Raw genomic sequence first — 21,617 nt, 5'->3', positions numbered from 1 at the left:
AAATTTTATAGAATTTTAGTAAAGATCATACAGATAATACAGATAATTTTTCTTGACATAAATCACTTAAAATTGGGCGTTTGATCTTTAGGCCTGCACCTGAAAGCCATACCCCGATGTCGCTTAGATCTTTTATCGAGCATCTAGAATATGATCCAACGAACTTCTCAAGTGAAGTTCGATCATTATTATAGGAGTTCTTTCCTTCGAAGATATAATGACTATGTGTTATATCTAGACGAATTTGCAAAACTATTTATTACGATACCTTTCCTAATTTTATAAGAATTAAAAAAAAAAAAAAAATTATTAATTTTAATTTGAAATAACTATACAAATTATATAAGTAGGGTGGCTGAGATTGTTGCTAACTCTGTTTGGAACAATCTACATGCGAAAACCGAGGTATTTAATAGTATTATAGCAATGATTTTATGTTATTTGACATTAATTAACTCGGGGTAACATATATATTGTTTTATTAAAATCGTTTAATAAATAAAAAAGTTATATCAATTGAAAAAAATATTTATTGCAAAAATGTCATCAACTTTGAAAGGTTAAAACTTTGGTTAATAATATAGCCTATAAAACGGTTATATTTGACAGTTAATTTGAACACAAAGTTAAAAAAAAACGGCTAATTTCAGTCAAAGTCAAGTCAAAGTCAAAAATCTTTATTCAATATAGAAGTGTTTGCACTTGCTTATTGATTGTCAAAAATCTACCACCGGTTCGGAATTTAGCACCTCGGACCTGAGAAGAACCGGCGAAAGAAACTCAGCGGGATATATTTTTTTTCATTCAGTGACCAATGCAAGAATATATATTAAGAAGCAACAGTTAATATCTTGATATGTTTAAATTTACACCTTAACTAGCTGTTACCCGCGGCTTTGCCCGCGTAGAATAGGAATATATTTACAAATTAACTTAAAATGTTACGTTAATGTAATACTTCTTTGTATACCACATTGGTGTGTATTTCAGCCCTGAGGGTAGAATATCCAGAAACGCTTAAATGCGAATCAACTCATTTTTAAACAGTATCCCAAAAAAACCGTTTTTTGTTTTTAATTTTAAAAATGATAAAAACTTTCATAAAATCTTTCATCCCTTATTTCACCCCCTGAAAGAATACCAAGAAATGCTTAAATACGTATCTACTCGTATTTCATCTGTAGCCCATAAATAAAGTTTCATGCAACTTAAAAAATTACGGATTTCCAGGCTAACCTATATAAAAAATGTCCTACCCCTATTAAACCCCTTAGAGGTAGAATATCTAGAAACACTTAAATACGTATATAATCATTTTTAATCAGTATCCCAAAATTAAAGTTTTATACTTAGCTTACAAAATGGCTGACTCCCATAAAAACTTTCAACCCTTATTTAATGGTAGATTATCTAGAAACGCTTACATACGTATCTACTAATTTTGGATAAACAGTATCCCAAAAATAAAGTTTAATGTTTCTATTTTAAAAATGACGTACTTCTATACAAACTTTCAACCCTTATATACCCCCTGTGGGGGTAGAATATGTAGATACACTTAAATAAGTATGTATTCCTTTTTAATCAGTATCTCAAAAATAAAGTTTCATGTTTCTAACTTAAGAAAATCCATACGAACGTTCAACCTCTATTTCACCTATTTAGGGGTAGAATATCCAAAATTCCCTCCTGAGTGGGTGTCATGATATGTTATTTTATAAGTGTACAGCCTAAAATATAAGTTTTACGCTTCTAGTTCTAAAAATTCTAAACATGACAATACTTTCAACAACTTACAATTTTCAACACTTTACAGCACTTTTTTCTAAATAAATAGCCTATGTCCTTTTTCAGTCTCTAGACTATTTGTGTACCAAATTTCATTGAAATCGGTCCAGTAGTTTGGCAGGAAAGCGAGACAGACAGACAGAGTTACTTTCGCATTTATAATATTAAGTAAAATTATTAAATAAACGACATATATTCCTTAAATTAAAAACTGGTCCAATTTATCCGACGATCCCCTAAATAGGCCTTTTCTTGTGTTTGGCGTTTAGTTCGCATGTCTGTGACGGTATCAAGGAACGAAGGCATCAGCGCGTCTTAATAATAAAATATTGAATCAACTATTAAAATAAATTCTTATTATCGTAAATATTTAACTAACAATAATTTTATACAAAGTCAATTGAAACTTTAAATAGTTCAAAAACCTTTTTATTTCATACATTTTATGGGTTATTGGTAATTCGACGTATTCCTGTTAGGAGGTGATAGGGGTGATTATTTGCGATGTATGCAACGCAAATGGGGGTTAAAATTATTGTAAATAGTAGTTATAAATATTATATAGTCGTATTAAATTAGATAATATTTTAAAATAGTGTAATCATTACCGTTGTAAGCTACTAATTTATTGATTAGAGGAAGATAATATGTTACATTTCAACGACATTATTTCGAAATAAACCTCCTTTGAAGAAGAAAATAATTTTGCAAATCCTTTTAGAGATAACTCATTTATGGTACATACAACAACTATAAACATGCCAATTGAGAACCTCGTCGTTTTTTTAGTTGCTTAAGAACTAATATTTGATTATCCTATCAAATATATAAAACCAAAACAGAAGGTTTATTGTGAGTTCATGAAATAATAGCATGGACATTATCAACAATTAATATTGTTGATAATGTCCATCTGATCGGATTTCAGGTTCATTCGTAACAGATTTGATATGACCGTATTTAATGAAATAAAATCCAACTTAATCCAATGCATAAGCATAATATTTTAACAGGAAAATAAAACATACAAAATTTTATATACAAGCATTTATTTTTATAATTAAACACAAATTTTGCAAACATTCAATAATGCAATCATAGCACTAATATTAATAACTTACTTGAAAATTTACTATTAGAATTTGAAAAGATAACTTGAATTAAAATAATATACCGCTTAGGCCTCTCGTATATCGTGCTTTGCTATATTAGGCCTTTTTGAATATAACAGGGAGTGCAATGTGCCATCTCGTACCATGACTAGCGACCAGACATTAATACTGACATTAATCAAAAATTTAAAACGATGATACTTTTCAAATCTTTAGAAATATATTATTAATCGATCTTATCGCATTTCAAATCGATTTCGGGCTTTTATCATATCAGAATACAGAGCAATTTAAAAAAATCAACTGAGAAAGTCTTTGCAAAGTGGGCTCAGTTTAATGTCCGTTCAAAATGGTAGCTCGGATTTGTATTTAAAATGTTGCTGTTGATTATCGATCACATACAAATCGAAAATTGTTATTGCATTTAAAAAAGCCTCCCTCTTATAAATTGTTGTTACAGTTGTTGAGTCAAATTATTATTTAATGTCTGAGTTTTCTTCTTCATTTACAATAAGTAATTATCGATGTGTATAAAATTACGTCGGATTAAAATAATCAAGTTAATCTGATCGCTAAGCATGATAAGCAGTAGCGCAAATGCATATCGCCTTATTTACATTAACAGCCAAGCGAAATAGTTATTAATACGTCTGTGCATAGAAACTGGATTAATCCACAAATTTTATGTTTAATTTAGTAAAAGTATTAACAGTGTCTCGAGTGTCAATATGCTATTTACATTTGTTAGTGTATTTTGCACTTTTCGATCCTCTGCAATCAGAATTTAGATTTCATTAAAACCTTCTTTAAAAAGTTCACAGAATTTCAAATGTCGATATTTTTTTCCAAAATTATTTATTTTGAAAAGCATCTTCAATTTTACTGTTGATGTTTACTGTAATCGTATAAGCAATATTGTGCAATACAATGTTTCTGTTCATTTTTGGCACTGCTCATCATACCTTGGCCTTCCTTCTACTCAATTCATATTTAAAAAAAAAATAACACAAAAAGTTAAAAGTGCAAAGAAGTAACACTACAACTACTGGTATTGCCTAAGTGTTATATCAATATATATAAAAGTGAATAAGAGGCACTCTATAGGTTTAAATACGCAGGTTAAAATAAGCGTAGTTTTCGAAACACCGAACGTGAAATAACATGAATATTGACTCTAGATTACAATTACTAACATCAGCCGATTATTATCAATCGTATAAGCTACCCACAAAGCCACTGAATCCGTCCGAATCCATATAAATTACTTCGAAAAGTCATATCGAAATTATTCGGTACAGATATCAGCTGTATTGACCTTATACACAAAATTGTATAATTTACACCTAATCTAAATTAAAATCAACAAAAGCCCGACATTGTAGATCTATTAAAATTATATATTAGTATCTTCACTACTTCTCGTAAAGTATCGTCTTCCACAACAGATTACATTTGACACATAGGCAAAGAAGATTTGCCTTCGAATTAAAAAGATAAAACAACTAAGACCCAGACAACAACGATACCTACTTCATATACTAACACTCATACAATATTTACACGAAAGAAATAATAATTGATTAACTATAATATAACTAAATACGTCTCGCAAAGACTTTAAATGTAACACTTTGTATTCGATCGTAAAGATTCGTCTATGAAATACCAATATTCGAAAGCTGAACTGGACACTACGATCTCTAATCTAGATGTATCGATCCTAAACATTAATTTACTAAAACGTATGTATGGTCTAACATACGCAGCATATTGTTGTTACTAACATTTCTGACAAATTCAGACGCGTTCTTGAATCCACACATTATTTATTTATATATTATGTAAAATTTTAATTACATCTGCGGTCCTTCGTTTACTCATTTGATAAATTAATATTTTATCGAAAATATTTAATTCATATTTAGTAGTATCATGTTTAACAGTCAATCGTGGCTTTGTTTTCATTGTTTTGTTTTTATTAGCACGTATTTCAGTGATATCGAACGAAATCTGTCATTGTTACTTTTATTTCATTGTATTTTTCGAACCGATTCACAAATCGAACCTATACGTACAACTTTCTAATATTGGTCCGCTACAGAGTTGTGAAGTGACCTAGCTCATACACTTAACTTACTCTAAGGCTAGAATGAACTTAAACATTTCTATGCCTTGCGTGATATGTATTGCAATAGAGGCGTTTTAAAGCTAAGATTTCTTGTATATCTTCTACTTATTCCATTACTGTTATTAAAAATTTCCCTGACGACGTTATGGGTTTCGCTTGTTTCTGTTCCTAGTATTGTTTTCTTGACGCCGTTGATATCATATCATTTTTATTTATTTTATTGATAAAGTCCCTTTAGCCTATTCTTGAAAGATATGTAAAGTCTTACCAACTATTACGAAATTATCACTACGTATTTCTAATATTAACTATAATTTATTATTAACAAGTGATATGTCGATGGAGGCATCACTCCCTTTAAAATAGATAATAACATTAACTTCATGAACAATATTATAATCCTTACAATCGATAATGATAACTTAAACAAAGCTTGACAAATACATAATGGACTTATAGAGCAATATAACACTTAAGGTGGCTTATAATTAAATTATACATAATTATTTTATAACTATACATATAAAAATAATTTAAAATATATAACACCACTGATTTACTGGACAAAAACTTGTAATAGGCCCACCGCTTACGTCCATGCGGCTATCACACATTCGTAAATATTCAGTTATTTCCTAAGTATAAGACATCATTTTTAAACATTACTTCACAAACATCAAATTAGCAGAGATAGATCGAGAAGGAAACTTTTATAATGCATATAATTTTCAAATTACTTTCCATTTTTTTTTTAGCTACTACTCATACATACTTACAGTGGACCATCTAATTAAAAATTATCTACTGAATTTTACTCATAAAATCAACCAGTGGATCTAGAAATGCAAACCGAACAAAATTGTTAAAAAAAAACAAATAAAGATTCCCGATAACATACATAAATTGAACGTTCATTTATATTTTAATAATATTAAGTTCAAGCTTGTCAGAGAAATAAGACTTAAGCCAAGCGGCACTTGTGATGGCCGTAAAGAAATCGCTACATTGGTACAATTTTTTGGTGATTCTGGTTTATCTGAAAAAAAAAAAAAAAACATACGTCAATTATTGTAATTATTTCATAATCACCTAAATTAAAAGTAAAACTGTAAACTTACTTGTAGCAGCCATCAATTGAGGCAAATACTTTTGCCAGAAGGCGCATTGCTTAACTCGTAGACCATGGCCCACTGCACTTGAGTTGACTGCAAGCGAAAGATACTCCCTACCAAATGCCGTATGGACTGGCCAGTGGACTTTCGTCATATCACCATCAGCGTTCATTGACGGATTCCTGCAATTAAATTTAAGGAATCTATTAAAATTTTTAGAGGATATAAAAATTAAATATGGGAAGAAAAACGACAAAAATTATTTTAGTAAAAAAGAGCTTAAATATTTAAGTAAGGGCTTAACGTGAATTTACCAGCGAGGTGTGATTACCTAGATAATATCAAAATCAAATCAATCGATACATACCCAGATCGAGCAAAATTAGCCCAATATCTCATTAAACGTCTGCTAAACTCGATTTCTTCTGGAGAATAATTCTTTCCCGGATTTAGTGGTTCACCGAATACATAATTAATCTCATCCGCATGCATAACACCAGTCCAGGATGGCCATGGATTATTCTTGCTACGATGTTTGTAGTAATAGGTGTACACGTTGTTACCAGTTTCTGCGTATCTATGAGCGAACTCATTAACGCCACAAGTAAAGTGATAATCGCCTACCATTTTATCTAAAGCATTTCTATTTTTCACCGGATCATCCGGATTTAGCCAATCGGTATATTCGTATACTATTGCTTGTCTCGATACGTCATTGACGTATGGATTTAATTCTCTAACCGCTTGAAGATATTGTTCCTTCGATATTCCAACATTCTCCTCCTTCGGGAATAATTCCGTCAAATAGTAAAGAATAAAGTAATAACCCTCTTCCGTGTTGGAACCCATTAGAATATTTGTCTTCTTAAAGTTTTGATGAGCTAAAGATTTTCCAGGCATTTCATCCAAGAATGAGCCATCAATGATAGGTACAAATGGAAATTCACATATACCAAGTGTACCCCATTCATTGTTCACTAATTCATCTGCACTCTTTTTCCTTAGACACTCTATCATGGGTCCCATATCTGCCCTTGAATTCGGGCAACGAACAGCTTCAGCCAAACGCATGCCACGTAAAATACTTTCCTCTCTGGTAATTATAGCCCAGGGAGCTGTAGCTGCTCCGGATTGCATAATAGCTTGAGAGAATAAATTTCTCGAAAGTGGCGATAACAAATGTAAAGAAACTGACACAGCACCAGCAGATTCACCAAATAATGTTATGTTATGGGGATTCCCACCAAAATAACCAATATTGTCTTTTACCCATTGTAAAGCCATTAGCTGATCAAATAATCCAGCATTTCCAGGGACATCTGGGGTATCAAAAAATAGGAAACCTAGAGATGCAACTCGATACTGCATCGACACATAGACAATGTTTTCCTCTGATACAAGGATTTTGGGGTCATATACGTCCAAAGTTGCAGTTCCCGAATAAAATCCGCCACCAAATACCCATAGCATGACCGCTGCATTCTTTGGACGTGGTTTTGGTGTAACAATATTTATGTATAGGCAGTCTTCCTGCATATCAGTGTTAGGATTCCACATCATTGCGCCTGGAAAATCTCCGAACACCGTATCTATGATTTGGACGCACGAGTGTGGCAGTGTCGTTGTATTAAGAATTTCTTCACCCCAGTTTTCTACTGGCCTTGGATGTCTAAATCTCAGATCTCCAAGAGGTTTTTGAGCATACGGAATGCCGAACCATGCATCGACCTGCTTCCCAGTCGCTGCTGTAAGCGTAATACCCTTAACTCTACCCTTTCGCGTACGAACTACTAAAGGATCTTCGGCCTCGGGACCTAATTGAGGTTCATCTGCCATGAGTTCTTCAATCCGTTCATGATTGGAATAGAACCTTTCTTCGTTGGCTCGTTTAGAAGAAGATTCAGCGTCTTCAAATTTGGCGCGTTTCGATGAAGTTTCATGTTCGTCGAGGCGCGGGAGGATTGTATCAAGCTCGGGGTTGTATCTAACGGCCTCGCCGTGTCCGCGGTAGGGTTGGGGCGGCGCAGGGACGGGGAAATGCGAAGCGTGGTCGGGCGCATGATGCCTCGCGCGGTGCTCGTGGGGGCTGGCTAGCGCACGCGCCAGCAGCGCGGCGAGCGCTGCAACCAGCACGCGCATGCCGCCGCTACACGCGCTCCCACAGTCACCACCTGGAATCGCAGAGAACACAAGATTATTATTTAATAAGCTATAATATAATAATAAACATATATAATATTATACTATAATACTAATAATTTAAATAATTTGCATACTTTATTATGAAACTCAAACATTTTGATAAAAACGAACGAACAATACAGAATTAATCGTTATAATATATTTTACTATTCGTTGGATTTTATACGGGATGTACCAATACTATGCCTTGGATATGCATGTAACCTCCACCCAACTGAAAATAGGTGTTATCAGTTAGAGACTGTGTGAGTCCTAGACGAAGGTTCCTCGTTCTAAGTTCTGTTCTCTTGCCCCAAACTCCTCACAACATACTATTTACGAAGTACTGCATCCTAAAATTTCTCGTCCTATTTATTTAGAATATTTGTTAATGATATGATATATATATCAATGAAATTAAATAGTAAATAATTTTGTGATCGTACATGCATATCGTTTAGTTTTCTGATTGTATATACACATGTGTAGTTAGGTTGAATGTTGATAAAAAATTTAGTACTGTTATGCCTTCAAAATTGAATTAAACTTGTAACCTTGACCGTTCCGATCAATCTTCTTCGTATTTTCTGTACCGCATGTGACATTAGCGAAGTAATCTATATTCAGTTGGCACAAACTAATACCATAAAAAAGAGTAACCGCTAGGTTCATATCGATCGAGATTTAGCATTCACCAAACAAACTGGCTATTTCTATTCAAATACGATTATGTATATAATTAATTTGACGTAAAAAAAAAAGACTTCTCTCAGGTCTTTCTTCTCAGGTCAGAGTGTTTCCTTTTCCGAACCGGTGGTAGTGTTTAATTTTACCATCGATAAGAAAGTGTAATACTTCTATATTAAATAAAGGAATTTGAGTTGAGTTGAGTTGAAAAACTATGGCAAAAAAATCTTATTAATAGTTTTTTTTGTCATAGTTCGATTGTACAATTCATGTAAATTCCATAAAAATCTGGCAAGAAAATCGCAGTCACCAACTATACGTCCATTACCAGCCACAGGAAGGTCTTTGTATTGCAGCGAATGAACATCGCTTAATTGTTTAGTGAGACTGTTCTCACAGTCACTGTAGTCTGTACCACTACATTAAAAACATTCATTTCGAAATAACTTTTGACAAATATTTAACGTGACTGAATGCGGAATATGGAATGATTTAAAAGAAAATGACTTAGTCTGTAAAATATTCGATGGGATATTTAATATATATTTTAAGCCCCGACTGAAAAAGAGTAATGTTTTAAATTTAACGTGTGTATCTGGGTATGCTGTGGCATCGTAACTTCAAAACGAATGAACCAATTTTGATGCTGTTTTTTGTTCATTTTGAAGGGTTCGAGAAGTTTCTAAGCAATATTTATATACGTATATCTTTTCAGTTTGAAGTTGCCAATTATAATAAGTTCGATTGATTTGAAATTTTGTGTATTGATCTGAAATTGAACTAACATTCAATGGTATTTTCAAGATATGGCTTAGAGATGACCCAACTCCTCAACAATTTATAGCGGATACAGCATGATTGGGTTCATAAAATGTCTCTATTAAAAAGTCATGATGATGACGATCGAAACTTTTTGATGGATAAAAGAGTAACCGTCGTCGACTTTATTTTTCAAGCAACATTTATATATGTCCCTCGTACCTCTCACTCACCCTTCTAACCGGAACACAACAATTGTTGCTGTTTGGCGGCAGAATACCTGATACCTAATGGCTTGCACAAAGCTCTACCAAGTAAACCACGCACGTACAAGCATTTTCTGGCATAGTACATCAATAAACAACAGATGTCGCAAAACATATTAGATAATTGTTTTATACAAATGTAAAGCCGAGACAAGAGCTGTACATTTGCTAGTGTATAAATTGTTTTATAATTTAATTAAGAACTAATTGAAACACCTTATCTTTACATTTAATCTAATCACTTGTGTAGCAAGATTTATCGGTCGGATGTGATTGCACATAAAACTCGAATGAATGGGTATCGGTAAGTGTCATCTTGTTCCGCCGGTTAATCTAGATAAGTTCTTGTAATGTACGACCTTAAGTAATATATCAATTGATATATGAATCTAAAATCTGCTATCAAAACTAAGATTATGCCTTATCTACCTACCTCTGAACATTTTGAATTAAGAATACATTCATATAAATGTTATATCGTCACTGCAAAGGAAGAACAGCTAACGCGCCATAATCGTGCTTTTGGGAAATAAGGTTTGAAGTTTTCTTTAAATCTCAATTTCCAAAAGTACAATTTTGCCACTTCAGTGTTTCTTCCTTTCCAATTACGATTTTAGGTAACACTCAAGGTCAAGTGATTAGAATATGTTAATCTCGTGTATGACTTTATATATATATATATTTTTTTTTTTTGTCTTAAAATAATATCACATCGAAGACATTATTCTAATTAACTTGATCATAATTTGGCTTCGCATTTTTGCCAATAAATACGATGAAATTACATTGTATCCGATATATGCATCCTCGAGATGTTTTTTATTCACTTTCCAGCCTGAGATGACAAATAAATATAACTAAAACACATGAAAAATAAGTGGTGCTCTTCAGACTTTGTCTTTGCTATTTTTGGCTAAAATTAATCTTATCTCTTATCCGTTTGAGAAGGTTCGGAGCATATTCCACCACGCTGCTCGAGTACAGGTTGGTGAATACAGAAGTGGCAGAATTTCGTTGAAATTAAACACATGCAGGTTTCCTCGCTATGTTCCAATCAAATCAAATCAATTGGGCTATCTCGACAAATGTCCCTAAAATCCGTTATAAAAATAGAAAAGTGTAGGTACAATATTCATGAAATTTCATAGCTCCGAACTGTTCTTCAAATATTTACCTTCGTCCGTTCGATGGTTTGTATTGACATAGTAAAATAAATACACACTGATATTGCTTGGCCCGATCGGTATTACACGAACAAACACGGGTAGCTGTAATATCCGGAATCGTTTCGAATATGCCTATTTTTTTTACGCTATTTTTAATAGAGTTCTCTCAACTTCAAAATTGTTTGGTAAAGTCAATATAATTTGGAGGAAATATTTTTCAGTTTTCAGTATAACGTGAATATTTCTATTTTATTTGGTAACTGCTGCAGATGGGCCAACAAAATTTAATTATTTATATTCAATATTGTTTAGACTTTTGGAGTATAAGTCAACATAACACTTGTTAAAAGTGTACCTGATATGGGCTTACAAACTCAAGCTCATATTCCTTTATTAAATATAGAAGCATTACACTTACTTATTGATTGTCAAACTAAATACTACCACCGGTTCGGCAAAGAAATGCCCTGACCTGAGAAGAAAGGCGAAACCGGCGAAAGAAACTTAGCGGGTCTTTTTTTGGCAATTTTATTATTTACATATATTCAATATGAAATAGCCAGGAAACAATCGTTTCACTCCTAAAATGTGCTCTCCTAAAATTACCTCTCGTAGCATTTTGAATGCTTTCTGGGATCCTGTTGTAGAACCGTATACATTGCTCCACAAAAGAGTTACTATTATTCCTTGTACCAATACTATGAGTATCACATTTTCTCATAAAATCATTAATATTTTTCCGCACACACATAACATTACAGAATATATATTGAGAAGCAACAGTCAAGATTTACTATTAAAAAGAATATTCTGTTCCATATCTTGCCCTCATGAACATTCAAAATAAAATCCATATTATCAATCGATACAATCATTTATCTTGAACTCTGTTAATATTTTAATTTTTTGATTAGCTTTTAAGTGATTATGATGTCATTTAATGGATATTTATCATGGAAATTATAGAATTATTATTGTGTAAAGTAAAGCTTTATTATTATTAACATATTTTGATGAAACATGTAAAAATATTCCTTCCGACCTGATATTGAAAATTTCTTGACTGATCTTATGTAGCCTAAAAGCTCCCATTAGTCCATTTTAGTGTTTGAACCTAGACCCTCAAGATCTGAAACCCCTATGAACTAGCTACTCATAATTACGTATCTGAAAGTAGACCCCTGCTTAAATTTAAAACTGTCAGGTGGGAAAACCTAATGAAGTGGTTACATCGTAAATATATCATCAACCTTGAACACTAAGATGTTATGTAACAGTTACACTGATTCACCCTTAAAACCGTAACACAACAAGACCAATTATATTATTAGGATTTTTTCGTAGAATTCTCCACGTAGCCAAGAGGTAGGGGCCCGAATTAAATTATGCAAATACATAGAAAAACTCTTACGTGCTACTTTAGGGAAAATTACACGCGCATCAAAGAAACTTCAAGCTTGAATTTCAGAAGGGATTTTTTTCCGGCGTTCACATCCAAGACTGTATTTACGTGTAAGAAATTGATAATAATATGTTTAAAACATACTGAGATTTTTTAGGGTTTTTTTATGTATCAACATAAATATTCTTATTGGTTTACATAAAATATTAATCATATCTTCGTGTTTTTAAATACAGTACATCGATTCAGAAAAAATTGAAGTTTGTCGAAAACAATTTGCTTTAATTTGGTTTACGTTTTTTTTTTCTTATACCGCCCTAGTACTGCTATATAACTGATCAGTAACTTTTTACCGCTCTCTAAAATTAATTTGTTAAATTTGACAATTTAATAAATTGAATCAAGAATCATCTTTAATTTTCTGCACATCTACGACTGGAGCTCTTTTAAATGAGATCGTAAACGATTTTTATGTGCAGCTATCGTGCCATAATCATTGGGACAAATATCGGCTTACGCTATTAATATATACGATCATATTTGAACTATCATTTTGAATATTTTTAATTCATTAAATTATACTAATGTCCATTATTGATTGCATAGTAAATAACGAAAGGTAGTTATTTTTTTTTTTTAATTTATTATTCAAAAAAGATCGCCGGGTAAAATATTAACTTTAGAAATGTACAGTCAGAGTAAGTTCACTCCTTTATCAAGTCGTAAACTCTTAGTACATTTTGAAACTAAAGCCTTAAATAGAAAACTGCTCATAAAATTAAACTAACATAGTATGGTAACTAGGTTCAAAATAGTGTACATTGCGACGCAATATGTCATACTCAATCGGTAAAGCAGATTATCGCTCATACTGAGCACACGAAAATAGACCTTAAGGTGACGAACCTTTTCTTACCCCGACTATACGTGGCTTGTGTGGCTAGTAACAAGCAACTAATTAGAACGAGAAAACGTAAAGGTAAAAACCCTCTGTACTCCTTACACAAAGCACAAAGCAACAATACATTCATTTTATCTTCATTTCGAGGCAAGGAAAGAGTCTAAGTAATAACAAACGCATTACACACAACGAAAGGTCTAAGGGAAAACATTATTAGGCAGTTCATCCTTGTATTGTTGTTCAAGAAAATGAAACAGTGTGTATGTGCTTTAATCTTAGGTTATTTATACATACAGATTGTGTGTCACACTACAAAAGTATCAAAACAAGCGCGCCGACTTTATTGTCTTGGTGTGCGACACTCGCCACACGTCATAATAGCTTGTTAGTGTGCATGTACTTATGGCCCAACTATTGGCCACTAATTTGACGCGATGCGTTTGTCGTTGGCTTTCTATCCAGACATATAATATAGTTGAAGTGTCTGTCTATAATATTAAAACAAGCTCTTTCTAGTAATAGCATATGTGTGTATACATGGTACATATACCAAAATAACATTTTATACAATTGTTGTCTGTCTATCTGTTTGTTCCGGTTAATCTCGGGAATTGCTGAACCGATTTTGACGGAACTTTCACTGACAGATAGTTGATTTAATAAGGAGTAATTTAGGCTACTTTTATTTTATAATTATTTATCAAGTTACGATGCAATGTCCAAACACCATCCACTACCGCGCGCAGCCCTCGCGCATGCCACCACTCCGCCGTCAGGTCGGGTGTAAATACTGCCTAATACAGAATTAATAAGTTATAGTAAAAACTGCGAGCTGAACAATAATCTTTTTTGTTGAATTATTATAAATTATTATAAATATAATATTTGTTATTTATTGTTATTCTAGACTTATAAATCAAAGGCTTTCATTATATAATTCATTTTTTTATGATATAGGTCAGCGGAGCCAATATTTAAATCAGGTAGTACATCAGACCCCAACAACTATAGGCCCATCTCTGTACTACCAACTCTTAGCAAGATCTTTGAAAAGTTATTACTAAATCAAATGCTAGTACATTTTAACAATAACAAGTTGCTACACAAGAAACAATTTGGATTTACAAGGGGTCGCTCGACAACTGACGCTGGTGTTGAGCTCGTTAAAAATATTTACAGGGCCTGGGAGGAGTCACAGGATGCCTTAGGTATATATTTTGTGATTTATCTAAGGCCTTTGATTGTGTGCAACACGAAACTTTGGTCAGGAAGCTACGTCATTATGGAATTAGGGACACTGCACTCAGTCTTCTGATTTCGTATCTGAGCAATCGCATTCAGAGGGTTGATGTAAATGGAAAGAGATCTCCCGGGTCTCCAGTTACTGTGGGGGTCCCTCAAGGATCAATTCTTGGACCATTTCTCTTCCTTGTTTATATAAATGACCTGCCACATCTCCTAGGTGATAAACTAGAGATAGTATTGTTTGCTGATGATACTTCTTTAATTTTTAAAATAAAAAGACGTCTTTCAATATATGACGATGTGAACAATACTCTCTCTGAAATAGTAAATTGGTTTAGTATTAATAATTTAATGTTAAATAGTAAAAAGACTAAATGTATTAAATTCACTACTCCCAATGTAAGATGTGTCAAAACGAGTGTACGTTTAAACGGGGAAGCATTAGATGTTTTAGAATCTACAGAGTTCCTTGGTATGACAATAGACTCTAAGCTCCAATGGGGCCCCCATATAAATAAATTGGCGAATAGACTTAGCTCTGCAGCCTATGCGGTAAAAAAAATTAGACTTTTGACTGATGTGGATACGGCACGCCTTGTGTACTTCAGTTATTTCCATAGTATAATGTCGTATGGCATTCTACTCTGGGGTAATGCAGCTGACATTAATACTATTTTTGTACTGCAGAAAAGGGCTATTCGTGCAATTTATAACCTGGTCCCAAAAGATTCGTTAAGAGGTAAATTTAAAGAAATTAAAATAATGACTGTCGCTTCTCAATTTGTTTTTGATAATGTTATGTATGTACGCAAAAACATAAATGATTTTCCCAGAAATTGTGACGTACATTCTATTAACACTAGGAACAAGAATAAACTTGTTACTCCAAGTACCCGATTACACAGGGTTAGTAACTCTTTTTTGGGGCAATGTATACGTTTTTACAACAGGATCCCAGAAAACGTTCAAAATTATTCAATTATAAAATTCAAAAGAGTCGTTAAAGAGCGTTTGTGTGCTAAAGGATATTACAACACTAATGACTTTTTAGTTGACTGCACACCTTGGGAATGAAATGATCGCCTCCAGGCTGTTTCAAACAACTAAAATATACTTATCATTGTACCTACATGGAAAATGGTTAAAAAAAATGAAAAAAAATATATCCCGCTGAGTTTCTTTCGCCGGTTCTTCTCAGGTCCGAGGTGCTAAATTCCGAACCGGTGGTAGATTTTTGACAATCAATAAGCAAGTGCAAACACTTCTATATTGAATAAAGATTTTTGACTTTGACTTTGACTTTGTGGTAAGTGGTCACCATTGGCCATAGATAATGGCGCTGTAATAACCAATCCTTAAATCGCCAATGCGCCACCAACTTTGGGAACTAAGATGTTATGCCTGTAGTTAGCTGGCTACACTGGCTCACTCACCCTTACACAACAATACTGAGTACTGCTGTTTGACGGTAGAATTCCTGATGAGTGTAGTACGTATCACCGTAAAGCCCTACCACCGAGTATAATAAAAGTTATTCCTTTTAAACGTAAAAGAATAACGTGAACACGTTTCAAATACTAGAAATATTGCGACAAGACACAAACAATATAAATATAGCTTATATTTGTTGGAAATAATATAATATTATCTTCTTAGAATGACAATATAATCATGCTAGAATTAAAGAATAGTAGATCTACTCTCCGCGTTAAGTTACTATCGACGTGCCTTAGTGTGAGTGACGCTCTTGCTCACAAGATGTCTAGAATAGTGTGCGTGTGAGAGTGAGGACAGAAAAAAAATACAATGTAGATTATATTTGTTAAGTTTATTTTATTAAAAAAAAAACAATAATTTAAAATGGACAGGTTCGCTTTACTTTGTAAATAGATCTAAATATAAAACCCAATATATAAAAGTTTTTTAAAAAACACTTGTGAATTTAAACAAATATCGAAAACAAAATCTTAGGCAGAATAAAATCTATTAAAAAAAAAAGAAAAGGTTGATTCTAAATTCAAAATGATGGCGATACTCGCGATATCGCGGGGTCACGTGACAGAAGGTCAGAAGGTGGGCAGCCATTTGCAATTCAAGCAGACTTGAGTGGCACTGCGACAGTCCATGTCATGCCTATTCTATGGCCTTGGGGCTTAATTGGGGTAATAGTGATCGTTAGGCAGATAGGCGCCTGATAGGAGGAAATAGCAATGCGATTAAAGCTTTCTTTTAATAGGCTTAAGGGGATTTATTCATGGCTGGTAAAATATAATTAAATAACATGTATATTTTACTATTCCCCTGATTTTTACACAGAAACTCTATTGACATATTGTGTTAATCAACATACTAATTCGTGAACATGGTTAATTTTCAAAGAATTTTTTGGCATTTATTGTAAAAAGGTGATGAAACTTTTATTAGAACTCTACAGAGATGCACGTAGTGTGTTTAGATTAGTAGCGAATTTGACAAAAAGATGTTACTAATAAATATAATTAAATTGGTTAATTACCCACCTTTAATCTTTAATAAATCGCTAATTATGTAAAATTGAATATAGTTTGATTAATTTTACTTTTATTTATCGTCACCGAATTGATTCAGTGGTTCCTTGAAAGACCAACAGACAGACAGGCAGGCAGATTAAAATTTTATAAAATTAAATAATTACTTCCCCTTAATTTTAAAAATAGAAATTCTAATATAGTTTGGAACATCTTTACTTTATATTTATTGTAATTTCGTTTATTGAATACTTTGTAAATTATACTATAAGTATTGATTAAATTAAATAAAAATTAACAATATTAAAACTATTACATAATTTGAATGAATGAATGAATGAAATATACTTTAAATATTTCATTTATTTTAACTATAAAACGTTTATTAACTATTTAATAATATAAGTGTATTTAAGTTCAAACTTCCGGTAGTAGAACTTCACTACTTAATATTAAACGAAACGAATTTTCCTATCATCTATGATAAAACTTCAATAAATAGATAAGTATATATGTATATGTACATCAAACAATGATAATAATGATTTTGAAATAATTAAACATCCAATCACTAACAGTAAATTAATTTGTTACATTTATTTTGATTGACAGTCGTATTATTATGCAGTAATTAAAATAATCAACTGTGTATTTTTCTTAACGCAAGACTAACACTATTCTCGTTAGACAGTCATAAGTGTCGGCTGTATAAGATTATATTGATGATAAGAAAGCGTGGAGTTAATGCTTGTTGACTTCCAGGCAGGAGACATAACATAAATATATAATTGTATTTAACTAACATAACTGTATTTTTAGATATTGAAAAAGAGTAATTACTGAGTTTCTTGCTGGTTCTTCTATAATAGTTTGTTAAATGACGATTCAAAAGTACTTGTAAAAGCCTACTTGAATAAAGTATGTGTATAGAAGAAAGATTTTGATTTCAAAATCAAAATATACGTCGATTTTGTTTTAAATATTCAAAGATTTAAAACAAAATAGACGTTGTTTTAAAAAAAGGATAATTTCACACGTCAAATGAAGTCGTATATACTAACGTGCTCTATATATATAGACCACAGATTATATAGAAGATACCGCGGGCTGAGATCTCGAAATGAAATTTATCGTCGACTTATATCCTAAGGGAACTTATTACGACGGACTTAGTATACTTCGCTATCGAAGGCAACTGCGCAAAAATGAAAAATATAAAATGAGTTCTTCCAATTTTCAACCGTTTGAGATATAAACGATCTGTGAACGTATATGTTTGAAATACATACTATCTTTTGTTATCGTAATAATATTTGTCATTTAGAGTGAACGACGAAAATTATGTAAGTTACAAATGTGTTATTCAAAAATGTAATGTTTCAACAAGAAATATTATTTAAATATAGTTACTAGATCTAAATAATATTATTTTGTGGTATGTTCTATGAAGATATACAGCGCTAGTATATAAAAACTAACGCCCCGTCCCGACTACGCATCGGTGCAATTTATTGATATACAAAATTATATGATATAAATATAATTGATACCCTATATTTTTCAGGACTAATGTATGTTTCTGCCTGTAAAATTTAGAATTTGGTTTTTAGTTTATAAGTTGAGAAGATTACCAGTACATACCAAACAAACAAATTTTATCTCTTCATAATATAAGACATTTTATATAAGTTTATCCTTTCAATCTTGAAGCTAGATAATTCGTTTATATAATACTAGCTTCCATGCTCGCGACTTCGTAAATTAAACAAAAAAGTTACTATTGTAGACTAAGTTAATCTTTACTACATCAGCTACCTGCTGATGCACGCTGCAGTGAAAGTCCCGTCAAAATCGGCCCAGCCGTTCCAGAGATTAGTCGGAACAAACAAACAGACAAAAATTTAAAAATATTTTATTTAGGTATATGTACCGTGTATACATACATATGCATTTAGTAAAAAGCGCTTATTTTAATATAATATAGTATATATATTATTGTATTTAAAGTATACAATAACTGCTTAGAAATTTAACTATTCTACAGTTAACCCCAAAATGTTTGAGTTTATTATAAATGTATAGTAATAGAGACAGCGACTGGCGTAACGGGGTTGAGTTGATTTGATTCGGTCGAAAAGTTATCTTGCGGAATAACTCAAGCAATCATGCTTAACATTTAACATATTTTTCAAAGACTGAATACTGAACAGACTTCAATCTACTAGCGGTTAACAGGGAGTGAAGATGAATATGAGTTTACAGTTTAAACAATTATTGTATAAATCTGGACTGGACCCAAAGAGGTAGAGCTCCTAGTTAATCCTAGAGCAATGTTAAGATTTCTTTAGTTTTAAGTTTTAGTTCACAATCACTACAATTATTATTTTTGCTTTTAATACGATTTTACGTCCGCAAAATCGCGTTCTTCGTTTAAGGGGTTGGTCACGGGTTTACGCCTGAGCATAAAAAGCCTAATGTCCTTCTTAGAACTTCAAGCTTTCTTCATAATAAATTTCCTAAAATTCGATTCAGTGGTTTGACATTGAAACAGAAACAGAAACAGACAGACAACATTTCGAATTTATAATATTAGTATAGATATAAGGATTCCATTTATTTATTTAAATTATTGATACAAACCAAAAAACCTCATGTCTGTCAATGGAAACAACCGCCACTAGTCTTTCTCATTTAAAAAGCAATAATTATTTCCCTCACATAAAATACACCACCAATCATTTCCCTTGTGCCTTAAATTACACTGGCTCACTAGCCCGTCATATCATAACAGATGGGTTTTAGAGTTCTATAACTCTAACCTATAACCATAACCTAGACTAGAAATGTGTCAGAATTGAGATCCAAAGAGAAATCCATAGAGACAGTTTGTATTTATTTCATTATAAATATATAATATTAACGTTACTCTAAGGTGGGAGCTTTAACTCTTTGGGATCAGTACATATTTGTACATTATTAATCATCATCCTCCTGTCCTTATCTCAATTTTACTTTGGGTCGGTGCAGCATGTCTTCTTCTTCCATTCTTCTATGTCGGACGTCATCTCACAAGCAACATTCTTTCCAATCATATCGTCTTTCACACAATCCATCCATCGTATCTTAGGTCGTCCCCTACTCTCTCTCTCTATACCTCACAACATGGTCTTCATTTGTACATTATTAATGTAAAATTTTATTAAACATTTTGGAGCATATCTTCGAAACGAAGTTTTTTTGCGCGGCTTACAGTATAGTCAAATGGGAGAAATCGTCAACCTATCTCTCTCTTCCTCTCTCCCTTTGTCTCTTTCTATTGTATACGGTTTTATATGATATTATTTAAACATATTCTTTGTTATTGTTTTAATTCAAAATACGGGATTTTAAAAACAATTTTGTCAATATCATTAAATTATTCTCAAACGCTGTCAATTTATTTTATTATGTATGTTATTTAAAACATAATATATAGGGAAAATAACGTCGCTCCAACCGGGTGTACCACGACCCCTATCGTATTTTTTGCGTATAATAAAGAGAACAAACAAAAAATAATCACAAATATAAACATTCCAGAAGAGACACTCGTTTATATTAACGGTCCTGTTTATACAAGTGCACGCTTACTAAAGCGTAGTCATCGTTTTTCTAAAAAGATGTTGCCTTAATTTAATCTGCATTATTGCCATTATTAATGTACTTCACATTTAATTTTTCATGTTCTCAGTTAATTTCGCTATAAAAATGTGACTCTCATCTTTAGCATTTCATGTGGCAGCGTAACTTAAGTGGAAAGAATCTAAGTACTAGGGAGGGAAACTTCGATGTCGATATATGGAATATACTAAAAACCAATTTATTTATACAAAACGAATTAATATTTTTTTTAAAAACATCTCGTTTTAATATTCTATTTCCTCTGAAATAATTTAAATATTTTGTCAAAATTCAAATCCATTCATATAAATAAATATATGCGTTGTTTATCCAATTTATTTGTCAAGTTGTAGTGTTAATTTTGACATTACCGTCTTCTTGACAGGCAATATCTAGTCTAGATATAGATTAATAATTACCTACCGACCATTTCTTGACTGGCAATTTTATATATCTGATTATTAATTTAGGGCTATAGGATATCGCTCGCTTACTAGATCTAGAAGCTGTCATTTTTAGTTGTGACTTGTTTGAGAGCAGTGTAATTTCCGTGTGATAGTTGGTGATTGCGTGAAGACTTTTGACGTCAACGTACAAGTATTATGAATGTGGTATTGAGAAATTTACAATACTTATCGACCTAAGTGTAATCATGTAAATTCTAAAAACTATACGTTATAAAGTTATTAATTACTTTTTCAAT

The 21,617-nt window shown here is 32.2% G+C and overlaps 1 protein-coding gene across 1 annotated transcript in view; it reads right to left on the bottom strand.

Annotated features, from left to right (window-relative positions):
• Window positions 1-2,870: 2,870 nt before the first annotated feature.
• Window positions 2,871-21,617, bottom strand: part of LOC125075619 (acetylcholinesterase-like) — a 63,117-nt gene continuing 44,370 nt past the window's right edge. Inside the window, exons 3-5 of the mRNA XM_047687328.1 lie at window positions 6,508-8,311; window positions 6,147-6,322; window positions 2,871-6,064 (exon numbers count right to left, since the gene is read on the bottom strand). Of these exons, the coding sequence (XP_047543284.1) occupies window positions 5,940-6,064; window positions 6,147-6,322; window positions 6,508-8,279 (2,073 nt within the window). The 5' untranslated portion in view covers window positions 8,280-8,311 and the 3' untranslated portion in view covers window positions 2,871-5,939. The remainder of the gene's footprint in view (window positions 6,065-6,146; window positions 6,323-6,507; window positions 8,312-21,617) is intronic.

Source organism: Vanessa atalanta, chromosome 2, assembly GCF_905147765.1.
Source record: "Vanessa atalanta chromosome 2, ilVanAtal1.2, whole genome shotgun sequence".
NCBI classification, from domain to species: Eukaryota; Metazoa; Arthropoda; class Insecta; order Lepidoptera; family Nymphalidae; genus Vanessa; species Vanessa atalanta.
Note: the sequence above shows the minus strand (reverse complement) of the source record. Positions and strands in the feature narration are given on the sequence as shown.